At 45.5% G+C, this 19,227-nt stretch overlaps 1 protein-coding gene across 1 annotated transcript; it reads left to right on the plus strand.

The window, feature by feature from the left end:
• The first annotated feature begins 1,204 nt into the window (after window positions 1-1,204).
• On the plus strand, window positions 1,205-18,763 carry LOC135809715 (uncharacterized). The gene is made up of 11 exons (XM_065323130.1): window positions 1,205-1,713; window positions 2,149-2,304; window positions 3,626-3,848; window positions 5,268-5,387; window positions 5,685-6,406; window positions 7,103-7,177; window positions 7,585-8,223; window positions 8,466-9,710; window positions 10,583-12,535; window positions 13,343-14,703; window positions 15,842-18,763. Exons 1-11 carry the CDS (start codon window positions 1,321-1,323, stop codon window positions 18,132-18,134), a joined length of 9,180 nt encoding a protein of 3,059 aa, XP_065179202.1. The 5' UTR covers window positions 1,205-1,320; the 3' UTR covers window positions 18,135-18,763.
• Window positions 18,764-19,227: the final 464 nt, after the last annotated feature.

A 19,227-nucleotide genomic window follows, 5' to 3' on the forward strand; every position in this document is an offset into this window, starting at 1 on the left:
GATTACAATCATATACCCAGTAGAGTCGCGCGTCCAAGAACGTTGTTTCCCAGTGGTTTGCCTGGGGCGTTCTTATTTTTCAGCAATGTGGCTGCGCTCTTATCGCACGTTCTTAGAAACAATTCGTACTGGATCATATGTATCCCAAAAAGCTGCCAGAAAACCAACACCGCCGTTCTTAACTTTAGGCTGTGGCGTACTTAGCATTTTCAAGCTGGACGTTCTTGGGCTCAATGTTCTTCGGTGCGCGACTCTACTGTAGCGGTAGTACCGTAGTGTCTGCCCTAGTTTTTCACACTGACAATAGATTCACGACTCGTAGTCGTTGCACATTCATTGTGTGGTCAGAATGAGACCGTTTCCCCACGGGTCATATTATTATCGTCTATTGTCGTCTACAACGGCTATCCACTTTGAGTATCCCTCTCGCACTATAGTCCATTCATTGGAAACTGGCACCCTAACTTTTTGGCGTCTCTCTCACATAGTTGTAGATATCGTGAAAACAACAGTACATCCTGCATTGTGTGGCCCGTGCAATTACTCCTTGCCACATTTGAGGCCAGAAAATTCCAAGAACAGGGAAATAGAAATTCAGCCAGGTTTTACAAGATTAGGACAGGTATGCCATGGCAAAATGTATGGAGAAGCAGATCCAAAACCCAGATTTTTGAGATTTAAAGTGGGTTTTTGATCCTCAATTCGGCCCAAATCCGACTTTCAAAAGCCAGCGGGCCAGTTTCCGATGAATGGACTGTACGTTACTTCGATCTCAATGGTGATGAATTTGCCGCTCTCCCGACACTGAAAGGAAAGAACTTGACCACTAGATAGTCATCTACACTGGTAAGTTGAGTGATAACCATGTTACTGTAAGTATTAGTTGCGCTGATGCACGGGCCGTGGCCCAGCTATCCTCTGTGAACAGGACAGTTTTACGGACATTGGAAAATTCTCTTGAGATGAAAGAGGACGCTAGAAGTATGGAGGTGGATGTAATGCTTCACTGCGCCAGCGCTTCACCTTACAGGCGGCCATCACGAATCAACCATAATGGTAGTCGTGGCTCCTGCAAGCTGTGAAATGCGAAAGTATCCGCTTGTTGCGTGCCCACTGAAGACGACGCGTTCTTCAATACCTTGCTCTTTGGTCCGCATTATCGTGTTTCTGGCAAATCTTCCACAGGGTGCGCTAACTGCAGAAACTAAAATTAATGGTCTGGTTTTACTATTTTTCTGCGCTATCAATATTTGTCCGAATCATGGTTTGGAATGTCGTTAACATGATAACGTTAGTAGAGTTTTGGTAGATCCAGCGAAGATGGCCGGTTATACCAATGTGTTGAATTTCACTATCGCTAGCGGCTGGTACATCGCAGTCGTTTGGTTACTGCATGCTGTCCAATATGGTGTTGGAACGAAATCTTTGAATCGACACGCCCTGCGTGAAAGCTACGTGTATACGCTGCATGGCTCGGGCAGTTATGATATGACACCATGTGTAACTAGGGAGTGTCTGCGAGCTTTAGACCTAGACGTTGATATAAGCAAGGACGGTGATGGGCGCTCCATGTACAGCCCTCCACGGACTGTGCAGCCAGATCCAGAAAACCAAGGTTCTCAGCGAGTATCATTGCTTGCTATCCACACTATACCTGCCGGCTATCTGCGACGTATGGAAGGGCCAAGAGTGCTTATCAATTTGTATATCAAGGTCAGTGATATGTTGTAGGTCCCAAAGTGAACATTTAAAATTACACATTTTTGGAAGTGGAACTGTTTTTATTGAAATTATCAATGGATTACTGCACGTTTATCTCAGTAGCATTAGTAATGCTCTAGAGACAGCAAGGGTACCATATCCAGAAGCAGTGGCACACAAAAATACATTCCGGAATCCCACAGTTGCGTTATACCAAATTTCGTTCTGTTTGCTACAAAGCCACCCTTGTGCTGGTCTACTAAAACGTTACGTGCATAGAGATAGACGTAAAGGAAATAATTCACAAGCTTACGGGAGTCGCAATAAGGAACGTCAGTAGAAAATAATAATATTAATTTTGCCATGCATGCCTTAATGACACTTATCATGCACTTTCCGGATGGTGAATTTGTTTCTACTGGAACGCACATTGTGTCTGGTTGGTAGGGAGATGTCCACTTTGAATGTACACCATCGTCGTCTAGCATTCAAGTCAGTGTGAACCACGTAGGCATGGCAACAGAGATGCGCAATCTACATACAACAGTCGTGTACAGTCGCGATACGAACACGTTGCGCATCACGGCCAACCAGTCAGCTGAGGTGAGCAGACATGTTGCTATGATTCAATTCAGGTATGCATTACCATGCAATTATATTAACAGAGTGGCTTTGGGATTTTCCCGTCACTGTTAAGCGGGATTCACAGAAGCTTTTTTGTGATGCGACACGCGATGCGACAGGCGCGAAACCGGGAAAACCCCAAATCGCAGCCATGTCGCGGCCCACGCAACTGCCGCAACTGGGCCATCGCAGGCCATCGCAGAAGTTGAGCTTGGCTCAACTTTTGCGATGCGATGCGATGCGACAAGCGATTTGGCGTACGATTTTGACCTTTTCCACAGCAAAGTTGTACAAAGGTTCAAGAGTTGCCTATAAATTTGTACAAGTTGTATCAAACCGCGCGAATATCATGGTGACGTAGCCAAATCAGCAAGACTTTGTCGCATCACTGACTTCTTCTGTGAATGGTATTTCGCGAGTTCGCATCGCACGCGTCCGTCGCAGATCGCGTCGCATCGCGTGTCGCATCGCAAAAAAGCTTCTGTGAATCCCGCTTTAGAAGTCCTTGCATGGCACCAAGTGCATGCACGCATGATCGTGTTGTTGACATTTCATGCAGAATGAAGGTTTTGAATCGTTGGGTAAGTAAATAAGTAAATTATCGTGTCCGCTCCCAAAGGGAACTCGCGACGGCCGCTAACACCCGGTAAACCCTAGCGGCAGATGCAGGGCCTAACGGTGCGGGTGGGTGGATAAGTCTATTGTTGGGTAGTTTTATTGTTGGGTAGTTGTACCAATTTCCTTCACCAGTATCTGATTTGAAGGCTACTCCACCTTGATTAACCCCTGGCAGATTTTGCTGGTACCTTTTCCAGCATAATCTTCGGATTTTGTCTAAAAATTATGCCCTGGTATAAAAGGACTTCAGAGACCATAACCTGTCGGCATAACCTGACGATGCTGGCTGAAGATTAATGCTCCAGGCGTATTTAGGCATGTTACAGAAAAGAAACTGGTGAATGTTACCCCTTATAAGCCGTGCTGTCATGGTACCAGAGTCTTTGTAACGTTGCAAAGTGCAACACGAGTGCAAGGGTACAGTAAAGCACAATCATTGGCAGAATTCCAGCATCATGTAGCATAATCACTGGCATAATTTGGGCGTAATGGAAAGCATAATTCAGCAATACCGAGCATAATCCGCCAAGGGCTGTTTGTACTGAGTTCACCATCCCATTAGGTTGGACCGCAGCATAGTATAGCACCATCATTGGCATAATTTGGGCATAATGGGAAGCATAATTCAGCAATTTACCGAGCATAATCCGCCAAGGGCTAACCGTGTCATGATGCTGTTCAGGTTCATTCGGCTGTGAAGTGTCACTCTGACATCACTGTCAGTCTGCCACGACGTCATCACTGGCCACACGACGCCAGCATCACGTATCATGGCGGAGGCGAGAGTAACGACGTGAATGCGGTCACTGTGAATCAAGGCCCCCATCAGCAGCCAGTACTGGCTCATCAAGAGAGGAATAGAGGCATGGCAACCTGTTTGAAGCAATCTCAGCTGCTTGTGAAAGGTAGGTCTTCATACTAGAGGTTATAATTTTTTAAATTATTACATGTAGTAGCTGGGATGAATCTTCTCGCATGATCTTCAGAATCGCTTGCACTACCGTATTTTTCGGAGTATAGTGCGCACCTTTGTATAACGCGCACCCCCAATCTTCATTGGGGATGCGCACTTCAATCTTCATTGAAGTACATGCATTTCATATTCGGAGCATAGTGCGCACCTGCGATTTAGGGCCTAAAATAGCACATCTAAAGTGCGCACTACACTCCGGAAAATACGGTATTCCTCAAACCTGCTAAATACTCTATACCGGTAAGTACAAATTTTCGTTCACGAAATCTTTCGTTAGATCACTCCATTAGCAGATTCGTAATACGTGCTAAATTTCGTTTTTGGTCGAAGTCTGCCGCCCAGAACATTCAGAAAAAGATTGGTTTGGTAAGTTTGGTACAAACTAACTTTAGTTATTTCGTGCCCCCTAACGGAAGTTAATTCCAAAACGAACCTTTGTACTTGCACGGTACACAGTGTTTCGGGACATTCACCCATCAGCAGTTCAGATTGGGTAGGCCGAAGACGATTGTGCCTGCAAAGCACCGCTCTTATAGTACTCTCCACGCAGAAGCATCACCAGGGATACAAACTTGCAGGTTCGACGAGCTGAAGGTTAGATCATCAGTGTTGCAAGCGATTAATTTTCGTTTTCTAACACGTATCGCCGAAGTCGCCACCACTAATTTATTTGCTGTACATGGCGTTAGGAAATGAGTGAAATCGCAAAGAATGCACTGCCCCTTTCTGGGGTTTGTATGCAGAGACTACGAACATACCAGTAGTACAGGAGTTAAATGTTGCACAACACATCATGAAAAATTCCAAGTTCGCGTAGAGACTCAGTTAGACCGAGTACTAACGACACACATCAAGTGGCAACGATTCGCACAGCTAGGTAGAACTTGTGAAACTGATTTCATAATACTGGCAGCAACATACATAGACATTCAAACGTTTGCAATCCACAACAAATCCCCTAGAAGTGTTATCAGCGCTTACATTGTACTTATCACCTGTACTAAGCCATCAACATAACGTGAGCTTTGTGCTGTGTTGTGCTACATTACGCTTTACGGCCCCTTGCTGATATCGCTACATGGGTGTATTGATGCCACTTGATATGTAGCGCAACCTTGAACCCCAGTACTACGGTAGTACCGGGGTTCAAGGTACGTTATCATGGGTATCAGTCTCGGTCCACACTAAACACACTCTCGCCTTATCCTCACCCCTGACGATGACCTCATCCGTGAACATTTGGAAGATCTATTTGTACTCGTGTAGCCAAGGACTAGGGAAGACCAGACCATGAGTATCAGAAAATGTACCGGGTATGCTAAATTGCGTGGTGTTCTGTGACTTATTTGAGGTCGGGAACAACAACATTGCCCACCCGGAAGGTGTCAACATCACTGCAATGGTGATCTAAACACGTGTGAGTGCTACAGAGGATTCGTGAAGCACGGAACTCAGCCTGGGAAATGTCTCCGTAAGTGCCCCTATGGCATCTGTTATGAATTGTTTAGGGAAACTATCTTGACTTGCTGGGGTGTTCGGGGCCAAAACTGTTCATGTTATTACATCGACGTTTACCTTGTTATGCCTCTTTTGCCTTGCACAATCTAAGGAACAGTTCAGATGATATGAACCATACCGTACATTCATGCTCTAATAATTATTGCAACCAGGTGGTAAAAGCGTGCAGTGATCATTCTGCAACAAAGTCAAGCAAACCTACTTGTAGTTGGCCAATAGTTTTCATTATTGTTTGTGTCCTGTCTGTCAGGTTTACTGGTGTTTCAGCTCATAGTACCGGAACTATCACACATATCAGCACATCCGCTGTATTCCTCCTTCAACCTGGAGTCATTGCTAGCAATAGCCTTGGCAGGGAAGCTGCAGATCACACTTGAACAGGTGCACATGCTGAGTATTCGCCAGAACACAATGGTGATTTCCATTGTAGAAGCTAGCATGGCCACTATTGAGTATCGACTTCTGAAGAAGAAGCTTAGAACACTCCCCGGTAGCTCACTGGTGGATCTGCCTGACCTTCATCATATCAGAGCTGCATCTTCAACACAGCTGTATGCGCTCGGGGAACAGTATCTCAACAACAAGCAGGACAATAAGCGATCCCCAGATGATGAGAATGCATCTGGGAGTAAACTATTCTCTTGGGATGGTCTATTTTCAAGCAGTGCCAATGGTCATACTCAGAAGAAGCAGCAGGACCTCCAGGACACTGCGTCACACGTGGCACCACAGCAACCGAAGGAGCAGCTACAGCAACTGAAGGAGCATCCACAACACCAAAAGGAGCAGCCGCAAAACACAACTGATGTTACAGCTCATAGCAGACAACACGTGCATGAAGCTGGTGCTGGAAGCACAACTGAAGGTGCAGGTAATTCTCCAGTTTCCCAGGAAACCAAGCCCGAAATGGGCGCACTACTAGTTGATGCACTCAAGGATATAATCCCATCCTTCAATATTGATGAAATCAAGGTATGTTATTGTAGTACTGTGCATTTGGCAAAATTGGAAAAAGGTAAATGCTGTGTCTTCATGAAAAGTGAATCATTTAGTACTAAATGTTCTCTTTCATGGGAGACTAAATTGGGTTAGTGGTTGGAAAATAGCAACTAAGGTTGGAGGATATTTCAAGTGTTGACCACCCACACATATGATCACCGTTTTAGTGCTCACGTTGAGCGAGCGAAGATGATTTTCATGCCTGGGATATCCATCTGGTGCTTGACTTTCATTGGCGAGCCAAGGGCAATGAGGGAGAGGAGACGAGCACCACCATTGTTGTATTATCTGTATCATGCCTGTCATGATTGTCTGAAGCTGCTGTATGTGTTGTGGCTGACTTTAGTCTTTAGTACTATTGACTAGCATTTCATACAATACGTGTTGATGTCTAGAGACGTACTGTCTAGCCTTCCCCTAGTGCTCTTATGGATACACCATCCAGCTTCTCAGCGGCTCTCCTCCCACCACTCTCTATGTCGCTATACTCTTCTTCACACTCTATAAGTTCGTGTCTTCTGTACAATAAAATCCGTCCAGTGACTGACGACTGGTTGGAGGGGGGGGGGTGATGGTGCGCTTGAAATATGTAGGGAGAAGCAATCCAATGATTACCAGGGGAGTGCTTGATAGTAATTGGTCTGCCACATGTGCTTGCCTTGTTCCCAGATACCTGGTACCAGCAAGCTGAGCGATTTGGCATTGAGAGTAGCTAATGTCCAGAAAACACCCAATCAAATCAAGGTAAGGAATGCCCAGGTGAATACAATGTTTAGCTTTTATATCTATTGTTGTTGCTCGCAATGCGGCGATTCTGTGGGCTGATGCATAGCATAACTTCGCTGTACACCAGACACTCCAAAACCTGATGCATGTAGTGCTTTACAATATCAAAGCAGCGACGGGTGGATGCACAGCCCACACGGTATCCCTCACCCTCCCCTCCGGACGGCTATTCGTCACAATCCAGCTTGTATATGTTCCTGTGAAACTGAACATTCAGGAAATAATATTATAGGCAAATGACGACTTTCACCTAATACTTTAAACTGTAAGCGAGTTACTGTGCAAAATGAACTCTAGAATTTTGACACCATGTTCCATCCAGTACGATTTTGCCTTTGTTGTTCCTCGTCCATGCCTCTCCACAGATCGTATGTCAATTGCCGAGCCGTGTCGAGAGCATGATACGAATATCCAATTTGAAGTTGAGTAACATGACTCTGACACTAGATGTTCTGGTGCAGGATGGCTATGCTCACAAAATGATGGTTTATCTCAACGGAACAGTAATGTTTGCATCACAAGGAGCATCATTTGGTGCACACATCAACATTGGTGGCACTCGCAAAGCTGAGCTGTACCTGGAAGCGCACGCCATCAGCCTCCAATCTGTTTTGAAAGCGGTCTTGGAGAAACTATCCTCTAAGTTATCTTCAACTGGGCTGGCTTCAGTGGTAGTTGACTTCCTTTCTTTGCAACTCACGTATGACCCTAGTTCACCAACGTATGCCATTATTCATATTCGAACTGCATCATTGAAGAACATTGCATCCAAGATGTTTGAACACTCTGGGTTATCGAAGCTAAAGTTTCTGAACTTGAAGAGCTTACTGGGATCCTTTGACATTCTCAATGTCTCAGCAACAATCATCCTGCAGAAGGGCACTGTTTCATTCTCTCTGGGTGGCCTGCCGTCTATTCCAACCCTGGGTCTGGAATCTGAGATGAGTCTGGCTTTTCTGCGCATAGGTGGCGGCAATCAAAGCTTTCGCTCCCAGCAAATCACTGTAAGTGCACCAATATTGAGCATTGTCACTTCATTATGCAACGTCGATGCACCTGTTGAATGCATAATTACCTATCTCAGGCAAATTTGCTGTTTGTTGAGTTGTGCAACACTGAAAATGTGAGCTGATGGCCAATATGGGAAATATCTGTACATCATGCAAAAATGCCAATTATAAAAAGCAAAAAACCCGAATATCTGGATAATATTCGCTGTTTCTGTACTCTGTTGTCCACCCTGCAGTTCCCGACATGCAATCTCATGACGATCCTGTCAACGTTTGTTCCTCACCTGTCAGCACTGAAATCTATGCCAGGCCTGGGATCTATTCGAGTTCCTAAACTCTCCGTATCATTCTCTACTGGTCATTTACCCTCTAATATCACATTGTTCAAATCACTTTGGCATAGTACTGGCAAAAACAGCAAGGGAGGAAACTTCAGCCTTGCTCACTTCATGCCACCAAAGCCGGGATTCAGTTTCATCACCCGACTGATGCCCAAATCAGGCAGAGGGATAACTCTGAATGGGACCCTGTCATCATGGAGGCTATCCGTTGGCAAGATGAGGCTGCCCAATGTCACGGAGGGTGTGCTCTCCGTTCAGAATTTCATCACTTCGTTCTTTCCCAAGTTTGACTTGAAATCACTTCGGCTTCCTCCCGGTCTTGCCAACATCCAGAGGGCCATTGTCGATGTGTTCAAGTTTGACGTAAAAAAGAAGCTGCTTCAGTTGAGGATGAATTTTGGCAAGATCAACTTGCTGAAAGGTGTCATGCAGAATAGCAAGTTGATAGCGTGCAATTCGACCATAGTTTCCCTGAACACGAGTTACTCTTCATCTAATTGCAACACCACCGGATTTCAGGCATCATGTCTTGGCAAATTCTTCGGCTTCCCTGGACTAACGTTGATTTCGAGGCATCCCAATGGGTTTCTATTCTCCACTGAGTTGTCCAGGATCTCACTGCCTTCCATTCTGGGCCTTGTGAATTCTCAAACAAGTTCATTCGGTTCCTTTCTGAGATCATTGGGTCTGTCTAAAGTATCTCTGCAGAACACCGTGTTTCAAATTGTCACTGGACCGCTGGGAATGCGTTTTTCAGGAACGCTCAGGTTTGGTGACCTACGCAATCTAATGGCACACGTTCACATACTTAATCCGTTCAAGAGAACCTCTCGGTTGTTCAGCATGGAATTGCTGGTTGCCAACTCTTCGCTCTCTGCTGTTGTCAAGTCTTTCTTCAAAATTGATATATCGTCCATTCCTTTCTTTGGAAAGTTGTCCCTTCCGAACGCCAATCTCCTCGTTCTATTCCGGACGCAATCATCGCCAATTCCAAAGTTCCTTGATCACAACTTGGTGCGGATAGTCCAACTAAATCCATCAAAGATGAAATCTGTTCTTGTCAAGTTTCCTGTGAATTTCGGCAAGTTGGGTACGTTAAATCTCTCCTCGGCCATCTCCAAAATGGACGTGTATTTCAAGGTGGGTTTACCTGCATCATGTCCATGCGTTTATATGTGTTGACATCATGTGCCTGTGTGTATGTGTGTGCGGATGTTTGTGTACATGCGTATGTGTTGTTCTGTGTGTGTGTGTGTGTGTGTGTGTGTGTGTGTGTGTGTTGTTCTGTGTGCATGTGTGTGAATGTGTGTGTGTGTGTGCATATGTGCATGTACCCATGTGGACACACATGTGTGTCCCATGTCTCAAAGATACTATGCGTCCTGGTGCAGATGCCCTTCTGCTGTCTATCCATTTCAGAGCCTCCACCTTGTTCTTACCCACTTACTGTTGAGTCGTGAGCCCATTAAAAGGGGGAGACCCGCGTGACTAGTTTCTGGTGGTTAACAAGTACAAGTGTGTACAGCTGTGTGCACACACGCATTGTGTAGAGGAGTGTGTGTGTTAGGAGGGGGAGGGGAGAGGTGGTCATGTGACATTTACTCCTGTGCAGCTGACAATACCGCACCTTCAACTGTGGTGTCCTCGAGTGCATGCTGGCAAATCAGGGTCGTAGTACCTTGTCTGGCAGGTCCGGCTGTGGCCTGGCCTTATTTCCAGAAAGATGACCCAACTCTCCCTTTTGAAAACTGTTTTTCATCAATAGGGTTCATTTCTAATCGCTTGTCCCATTTGGCCGGACCACAGGAGATTCCGGTTCTACAGTCCTACCAGTGGAGCACGAAGTACATTCATTCCCTTTCCTAATGGCTTGCTAGTAGATTCAGGATTTGTATGTAGTGTATTATCATGAGCTTGTGACTATGAGTATGATGTTCCCCGAAGATCTCCACCGTAGCCAAGCTGAAAAACTCTGCTGCCTTGTTCTACACGTTCTATTGTTCTTTGTGCAGATGCCAAATGTCTCCGTGTCGGCCTACAACTTGCTGAATGTCATTCTACCCGGGTCAGTGCAAATGGCCAAACTACCTCCATTCCTTGGTGGGCTGAAACAGCTCTACATCGAGCAATTCAGCGTGAAGTGGAAACCGCGTGAGCTACGCCTCCATGCCACTTATGACAAGGATATAACTATATCAAAGGGCATCTTCAAAATGGCTAAGGTATCAGTGCATCTTTCATTTGCAGCATCGCACTTTGACTTCTCGCTCGCTGCAAGTGCACAGATCTTGGACTCCATGGTAATGACTGCTAACGTGACAAAGAAGGGAAAATTGTTCTCTGCTGAGCTTTCCACTGTCGAGCCGGTCAGGATCATGGATATGTTTGCGCACAGGCCAAGCATGCAATCATCTACGAAAGACATGCGCGTCGATCAAGTTGTGCTGTACAACCTTACTGGAGCGGTGAAGTTCACATCTCACTTCAAACTAAACCACATATACCTGTTTGGAAATACAACATTGGGACATGCGCAGGCGTCAGGCAGTCTTCTGCTGGCCAAAAAGGAGATCTCTGAACATTCAAATTCTACGGTTCAGCAGAATAGGGCGTCGGCATGGGAGACTTTGTTCAGTTTCTGTGCACATAACGTCAGCTTACCGGCACTGGTGAAAAACCTCACGAAACATGACATCAGCTCAATACCTATTCTGGGAGCTATGTCCTTCTCGCGTATCGGCGTCGTCATGGCTACGGGGAATGTGTCTGTGACGAAGTTGATCAGAGGATGCCGAGGAATGACGCTTCCGGATCGTATCAGTTCAGGTGTATGGTTTGAAATTGTACTGGACAGAAGCCTACAGAGTGGCACACTGAGTCTGAGTGTGGCTGGCAGCACGGTGGCTGTTAACGTCAGGAATGTCACATTGCTCGCAATTGTCAAACTGATCTTTCCGTCGTTCAAACCATCCTCCATCAAGATACCAAAGGGCTTCCCTCAGCTCAGTGAAATGATGGTTTCCGAGATGGACTTTGATTCTGCATCCAAAACTGCAAGAGTGCGTGTGAACATCGGCAGTTTTCATCTCCCTAAACAAATCTTGTCTTGCCACCATACTGTGATCAATCTGAATGTCAACTACTCCATCAGGCCATATAACTTCTCTTTCGAAGCCAAGTGCACTGGAAAACTGCTTTCCCAGGACATAGAAGTTGTGTTTGGTCTAGCTGAGGAATCGCCTCACTTCAAGACAACTATCAAAAAGATGTCCGTTCGAGCCATGTTGTCACATGGCCATTTGGCTGACAGTGACTTCAAGAAGGTATTGGAATCGGTCGGACTTCTTGATCTGACGTTGTTGAATGTCACACTAGAGATGAAGACGAAACATAATCTAATGTCTATGAGTGGTACACTGCAGTTTGGTGACAGGCCCGGCGAGAAAGCTGAATTACTGGTGCTCAATCCATTTAACTCAGCCACACGTAAAACCATTCTGGGGGTTACGATGCCGAAGATTAACCTGTCGAAACTAATTGCGCAGTTGTTCCACAAGGCTGGCATCTCATCGTTTCCAGAGATAGGCAACATTAACTTGGATGAAACGCGACTTCTCACGATGTCCCAACCTGATATACGCACCAAGGGATTGACGTTCTTGGATGGGAAGTTGAACAAATTACTGGGCTTGGTCAGTACCCACAAGGACGTGGCTGAGTCAGAAACGCCAGAATCATTTTCATGGAAGAGATGGAAAAAGACGAAATCAGACAGGAAGCTTTTCCGCCGCTCACTGAACGAGAATATGAATGCTGTGAAGCGCTCACCACCGGGAAATTCTACAAGATCCAGGCCACAGACGTCTTTGTTACCCCACGTGTCAGCTCTCGTCTCCATGAAGTTTTCAACTGAGAATACGCAGGACATGTTGCTGTCGCTCTCTTCCAAAATTATTGATTTCATTGTAAGTTGAGCACAGCATGAACAAATTTTTAACATGGAAAAATGTGGGCACAAGTTATGCGATAGAGTCCACCAACTTAACCAGATTTTAAACAGGCAGACTTGCACAATGTAGAACAAAACTGACCAGGAGTACAGTTTTTAGTGACCAGGAGTACAGTTTTTACAGCATGAGCATGTCGCTATTACTGTATAGCAGGACATTTTCAGACGGGAATATTTTCGAACAAAGCCGAATTTCGACCTTTCGTACGGATTTCATTTTCATGCAGAGCATGCTGCATGCTGAATGCACGAGTTTGCATGCAGTACTCGCGCGCATGTACAGTGTACATAATTTCACACGAGCACATTTTAGCACGGAATTAATTTTAGTACAAAAGATGCCGTGTCCGAAATTGTACGAAAATACATTCCGTCCGAAAATTTCCTGCTTTACAGTATTCAGAATTCAAATACAGGGGAGCACCATTTGTGGGACTACTGACTGAGACTGCTCTGATCCACAACGCAATATAGCAGCCCACATTCTTGTACTTGTACTAGTAATAAGCGGTCTGCTGGACCATCAAAGAGTGGGCCGCGGGGAGCCACTTTTTAGCAGTTGCTCTCTCTTTTGCTAGCCTGAAAAACGGTGATCGGTGAGGGGCCACGACAGGGTAAGGCCATGGCTGAATTCGAGAACGTGAGATATCGAATGCACAACTTGTAGAAGATTAATTGGCGGGATACTACATATAATTATTTTCCACATGCACGTATACTGCTGTTCCACTTTCTTCCTGTGTACTGTCTCTGCTTTTTTCAGCCTTCTCCCAATACGGTTAGCTTGGCAAACGTCTTGAGAATCTTTGTTTCGTCAGAAAACCTCAAAGCACTCGGCTTGCCCGATTTCCTGCCCAAACTGGAGAGTCTGTTCATCAACAGTGTATACATCAATGTACCTGAAAAGATTTACAAGGTTGATGCAACCCTGAAAGGTCCCATAACGGTTGTGAAGAGTTTCCTGGTGCTCAACAACTTCAATTTCGGGTTTTACTACCAGAATAAGACTCTATCATTCAACTTCACTGCCAATGCACAAATTTTAGGGAAGACGTTCAAAGCCGAGTTTTCCAGAATTCGAGGCAGGTACAGACTGCTGGCGAGTACTCCATCTATACATGTCAGCAGCACGCTGGGGAAGTTTGGAAGTCTTGAGAAGCAATACCGACACCTCGGCGTATCGGATTTCACTATAGAACAAGCCAGCCTGGAGGTGCGCTGGGGAAATGGTGCCAACTTGATCTCCGTGTATGGATTGCCCACACTGTCTGGTTATCAACATGCTAAGGTACAGATGACCATATTCAACTTCACTACATTGAAGGAAATGAACTTCTTTATTGGAATTGAGATTCCGCTTGGTAAAATATCCACCCTCATCAAAAGGGTAACCTCTATTGACATTGGAAAGGTTCCCACAATTGGAAAGGCTGAGGTGAGAGGCATTGGCCTCTTCCTGTCCTCCACTGTCATAGAACTCAACCATGGATTTCACTTTCAACGCTCCGGTTTCGAACACCTGAAAAATGTTCCAAAGGGCATTCGCCTCTACTTCTATCAAAGCGTTGACGTGAAGAACATTTCAATAGTAGTTGACGTGGGTTTGAAGTCATTGACATTTCGACTACCCGATGGCTTTTCACTCCATGATGCAATTGCCTACCTATCACCAGCGACTCTGAATGATAAGACCTACAAAGCGTTCGGCAAGGTCTACGGCTGGCTCTTCAAAATGCAGGTGAAGGCATTTACGTACGACTCGGACGCGCAGGTGACCAGCATATTGGGTCGCTTTCCGCAGTCATTCAAGCTCTTCAAAGGCAAGTTTGTGATGACTTCAGCATCCTACAATGCCAGTTTCCTAGGAGCACATAACTTCTCGTACATGGTGACTGGTCAAATGAAGCTCTTCAACAAGCCGTTTAATGCCAGTATTGGATATAATTCAAGAAAGGGAGCATTGATATTTCAATTGTCATCATCAAAGGACTTCAAGCTTTCAGACATTGGATCGTTCAAAGTCAATTCACATAACAAATTCATTCGGAACCTTCATTTGGACAAAATTGGAGTTCAGAAACCCAAGGTGCAAATCATGAGAATGCGAGACGGCTTTGGATTTCGGTAGGTGACCTAGATTTTCTAACACAGATTTTGTATTGTATTGTTCATTTGCGAATTCTCCACAGGTAAATGGATATGTGTCTTGGGAGTCCCTCCAAACCGATAGATGAATGAAAATAAGATTTACGTAGGGAGTGGATAAAAGTCTAATAAAAACGTGTGTGTGCGCGCGTTAAGTGGGTGATTCATTGGCCAGAAAAAAGCCACTTCAACCAGCCGTGTGGTGTAGACCAGGCTAACAATTAGTGGCGGTCAATTCATCAGCCTTGCAAGCTTTTGAATGGTGTAATCCCAGCACAAGTTGCTGTGTCTAACATAGCTGGTTTGCTATCATCGCTTCAGCAATGGGCAGGAGCATGGGTTTGAGTGGTTGATTCAAAGATCACAATGGATTATTCAGGGATGGGACTATTGCATTACTTCGTTTTTTATAGTGTATGGCGAGAACTGTAGATACCTTTATGCACTGTATGCACTGTATGCACTGTATGCACTAAATACACACCTTGGCTAGTGTCGACTACCCGAGAGTCAAGACTGCAGAAAGACACACCCGGTGATTATCAATGATAATAATTTTCTTTAGGACTGCTTGGACATTCGCAGGAGACCAGTGCCATATCAGCCTGCTAACATGCTACAATGTATTTGTTTTGGAGGATACAAGCGACATTGAATGAACACGTGAATGGACGGATGGGATCCTATAATTATTATTTACATTATTACTGTAAATATACAAAATTTCGGCGCTGCAAAATTTCGGCACTTCAACGATTTTTGACATTTCGGCGGCGATTTATTTTCGGCGTGGGGTAGAGGGCATGTATAGTGCGACAGATTCTGTGAAAAATTTCATCGGCGTGTTAATTTAGGCGTTTTGGGTCGGTGCCGAATATAGCCGAAATTAAATAGCTGCCGAAAATTCCTGATGATGGTCATAAAGACCGAAACGTTGTAACGATACCAATGGATTTTTGTGAAATGCAGTGCTCTCTTGAGTGTAGGCAGGTTGCCTGCAAACGATTCAAGGAAAATTTGTATATTTACAGTATGGAGAATGTGTGAGAAATACTTTACTGAAATCGTTCATTAAAATTCAATTTGTTGTTCAAACCGCTCTTTTGTACTGCCACAGGATCAGTGGCAAGCCGACACTGCCCTTGTTTGGCACATTCGCATTCGAGGTGATCACAGTGCCCAATCCAATGCGGTACCTGATTACCTTCAGCAAGCAACACACGTCGGTGACAAAGATCATCAAAGATTTGACAAGCTTCGACCTGAGCAAAGTGTTCTTTCTCCACTTCCTCTCTGGACCGGCTTCCATTGGAGTATCCTACACAAATATCAAGAGGGGAGAGAAACTTCCTTTCAAGGTAAATTCCTATCCATTGCATGATGTGAAGGTTATACCCGAAGGCCTCTCACTGACATTTGAGTACAAGTTGCCCAAGTGTGGCAGTGATTTGCTGTGCAAGTTCATTCATGCCATCATTGGTGACAAGGAGGTTGAATTTGAATTGGAGAACATCGGACACGAGCCAGAGTTCAAGATCCAAGCACCGATCGCGCAAGAAATTAAACTCGGTGGGTTGAAGATATATGATGTACGCGTCGGCGCTATGATCAGTGAAGGGCCACCAATGTTCGGCTTGACGCATGCCGAAATGGATATCAATATTGGAAAAGGAGAAAAACTTCACTTTGAAGGTGACCTGGAGATCGATGCCGCCATGGACGCGGAGCTGGACTTCAAAATGGTTGGCATGTGGAGAAAGGCTTTTGGTTTACCTTTCCTGGCGATTGGCAATATTGTAGCTGGTGCACGGATCAACATCAACTGTCCTGAATGCGTGACCAAGCTAGAATTGGGTGGTGAGATTTGGCTTGGCTACAAGTGCAACATCAATGATAACAAGACGAAGTGTATCATGGGACGAGGGTACTTTGGCATTGACGAGGAAAGGCCCGACGACAACTATTTCTTCTTCAGCATCAACCAGTTCAGCATGAGTAAGGTGCTAATTGCACTGGGTGCCAAGCCATCGCCCATTCTCAAAATCCTTGACGTCTGGTCAGTCAAGGATATACTTTTCAGCTACAGCGTCCTGGAGAGAGACGTACCGCACGGGAACACCACACAGCATGTGCCTGGTGGGCTGGTCATGAAGGGCAAGATAACGCTGTACTGGTTTCTATCGGTGCACATCGATCTTCGCATTACGGCCTTCCATGGAGTTCCCACGGGCATGGTGGGTAAAATCTGGGCTGACCCGGTGAAAATTGGCAAAGTGCTTCGCTTGACTTCGGCAGAAGATGACAAGAAGGGACCATTCATCAGTGCCAAGTTTGGAGTTATCCCCCTGGGGTTTGGAGCAAAAATCAGTGCCAAACTCTCCATTCCCATATTCAAGATCACCGTGAAAGTCAGCGGCTCAATATCGCTGAAAGGCATCGAATTCAACTTCTCCGCTAATATTCTCTTCTTCAAAGTCAATGTTGAGCTCTCTGCAGGATTCAAGGATAACAAGCATCCTGGAAAACTGTCGGGATTTCGCTTCAAGGGTGTGTTCGACCTCAGCAGCTTGAACGACTTTCTTGCCAAAGTGAAGCACGTCATATCAGTCTGCAAGAAAAAGGCCGATGCTGCATTCAAGAAGGCTCTGGCAGCTGTTGATGCTGCAAGCAAGAAACTCCAAGGCTTTATTGCGAATAAGAAATTGGCGGCAAAAGTGAAAGAGAAGCGCAACGCTGCATTCAACAAGGCCAAACAGGGTGTGCGCAAAGCCCAGCAGACAATTGAACATCTGTGCTCAGTCAAGAAATGCGCAAAGTGGTGCGGTATACCGAAACCTTGCTTCAAGAAACACTGTGGATGTCTTCACTACCCTTGTGGCTGGCTCAAATTCTGCTGCAAGAAGATCTGCGTCCCCTTACCTGGATTCTGCGGCAAGATGTGTGTTCCGAAAAATCCGGCCTGTTTGCTGAAAGCAGCCGCTTGCCTGCCTCTTCGCCTGGCCGCCTTTGCAGCGAAGAAAGTTGCCATCGGAGTGTTGAATGTGGCACAGAAAGCATTGAATGTGGCGCAGAAGATATACATGGCCGCTGCAACAGCGTTTGCCAAGTACAACCCTGTGTTCCTGATTGCCAAGGGTATACTACACCTTGCAAAGCTGGCAGTAGACGGTATTGCTAACATCATTATCCACTTCCCGCTGCAGATTAACAAAATTTGGTTCGATCTCCAGCTGGGAACAGCAAACGGATCCTTCCTGGAAGTCGGCTCAGAAATCGTCTTCTCTGGCAAAAAGCGCACACTCAACTTCCGCATCAATCTGAAGAACATCTGGGCAACAATCTGGAGCTTGGCAAAGAGCTTGTTCAAGTCAGTGTTCGGATGGCTGAGAAAGCTGAAAATCAAAATCTAATTTCCAAACTCTTGTATGTAATAGGGCATTGTGACTTTTGTCCCAACACTCTGGAACTGGCTCTAGCATAGGCCCTTACATGTTTCCGCAGGACAGAATGAATAGCACGTCTTTCACTTGAAAACAAGTATGTACATACATACATGTATATGCCGTAATTGCTTCAAACGCATGTCGCTTACACTGATGACTTTCCAATGTCATAACATATTTTACCTCGAGGAACACGAGTTGTTCTCATACATGCACGCTCTGCCTACGTTAATATGACCAACGGGTTGCAAAGATCATTCACGAAACACTCTGCCACATTCCTCGAAGTCAGATAGCCATGCTCACAACCTTAAGCAGCAGAATTAGGATTATTTGTCCCCTGTGCCTCGTCACAAACGTTGTTCACAATTTGCACTTACACTCCTGTGCAGAGTGTATTCACACAAGAGCAGTATTGGATGCCTTAAGGCCCATGGCAGCTGCGATGATTATTGTCATTAATTTTACTCTCAGTCCACACGCAGACCTATGTGATCACAGGACCAACAACATCCAGACAGAATCCCCTAGGCCTTGGTCAAGTTGCTGCAGTTCTACCCTGAGAGTTTCAACCTCAATAAAAGTTGTGCATCTTCCGAGTGCACAGAGTAGCAGTGTGTGTGGTGCTTGGACCGTGTAGCGTTCTGCGGTATTTTATTCACGAGGTCGGATTACTCTCTTGGCAGTTTTGAAGGAAGCATACAGACGATGTGAGAGCTTGCTCGCTGGACGTACACCAGGACATGCACCCAACCTCCCCCCCCCCCCCACACACACACTCTTAGCACACAGCCAAGTCGCATCATGTATCCAAGCATGCCGAGAAGATGTACGACATTTTCCACGATTTGCGTGAAAATTAGTCTGACTCATCTTTCCACATTCGTCAGATTTCCAATGACCTCGAAGGTCAAGGGAAATATGCAACTCCTGAAGCACTGAGACTGAGTCGATCAGACACACCAAACGGTTCAAGACCAAAACTCCTAACATCTACATCCATATTACCCTCATGGATGCAGCAGAGAATCATTTTCAATCGCGAAGTAAACGGATAAAT

This window comes from Sycon ciliatum, chromosome 2 (assembly GCF_964019385.1).
Source record: "Sycon ciliatum chromosome 2, ocSycCili1.1, whole genome shotgun sequence".
Lineage (NCBI taxonomy): Eukaryota > Metazoa > Porifera > Calcarea > Leucosolenida > Sycettidae > Sycon > Sycon ciliatum.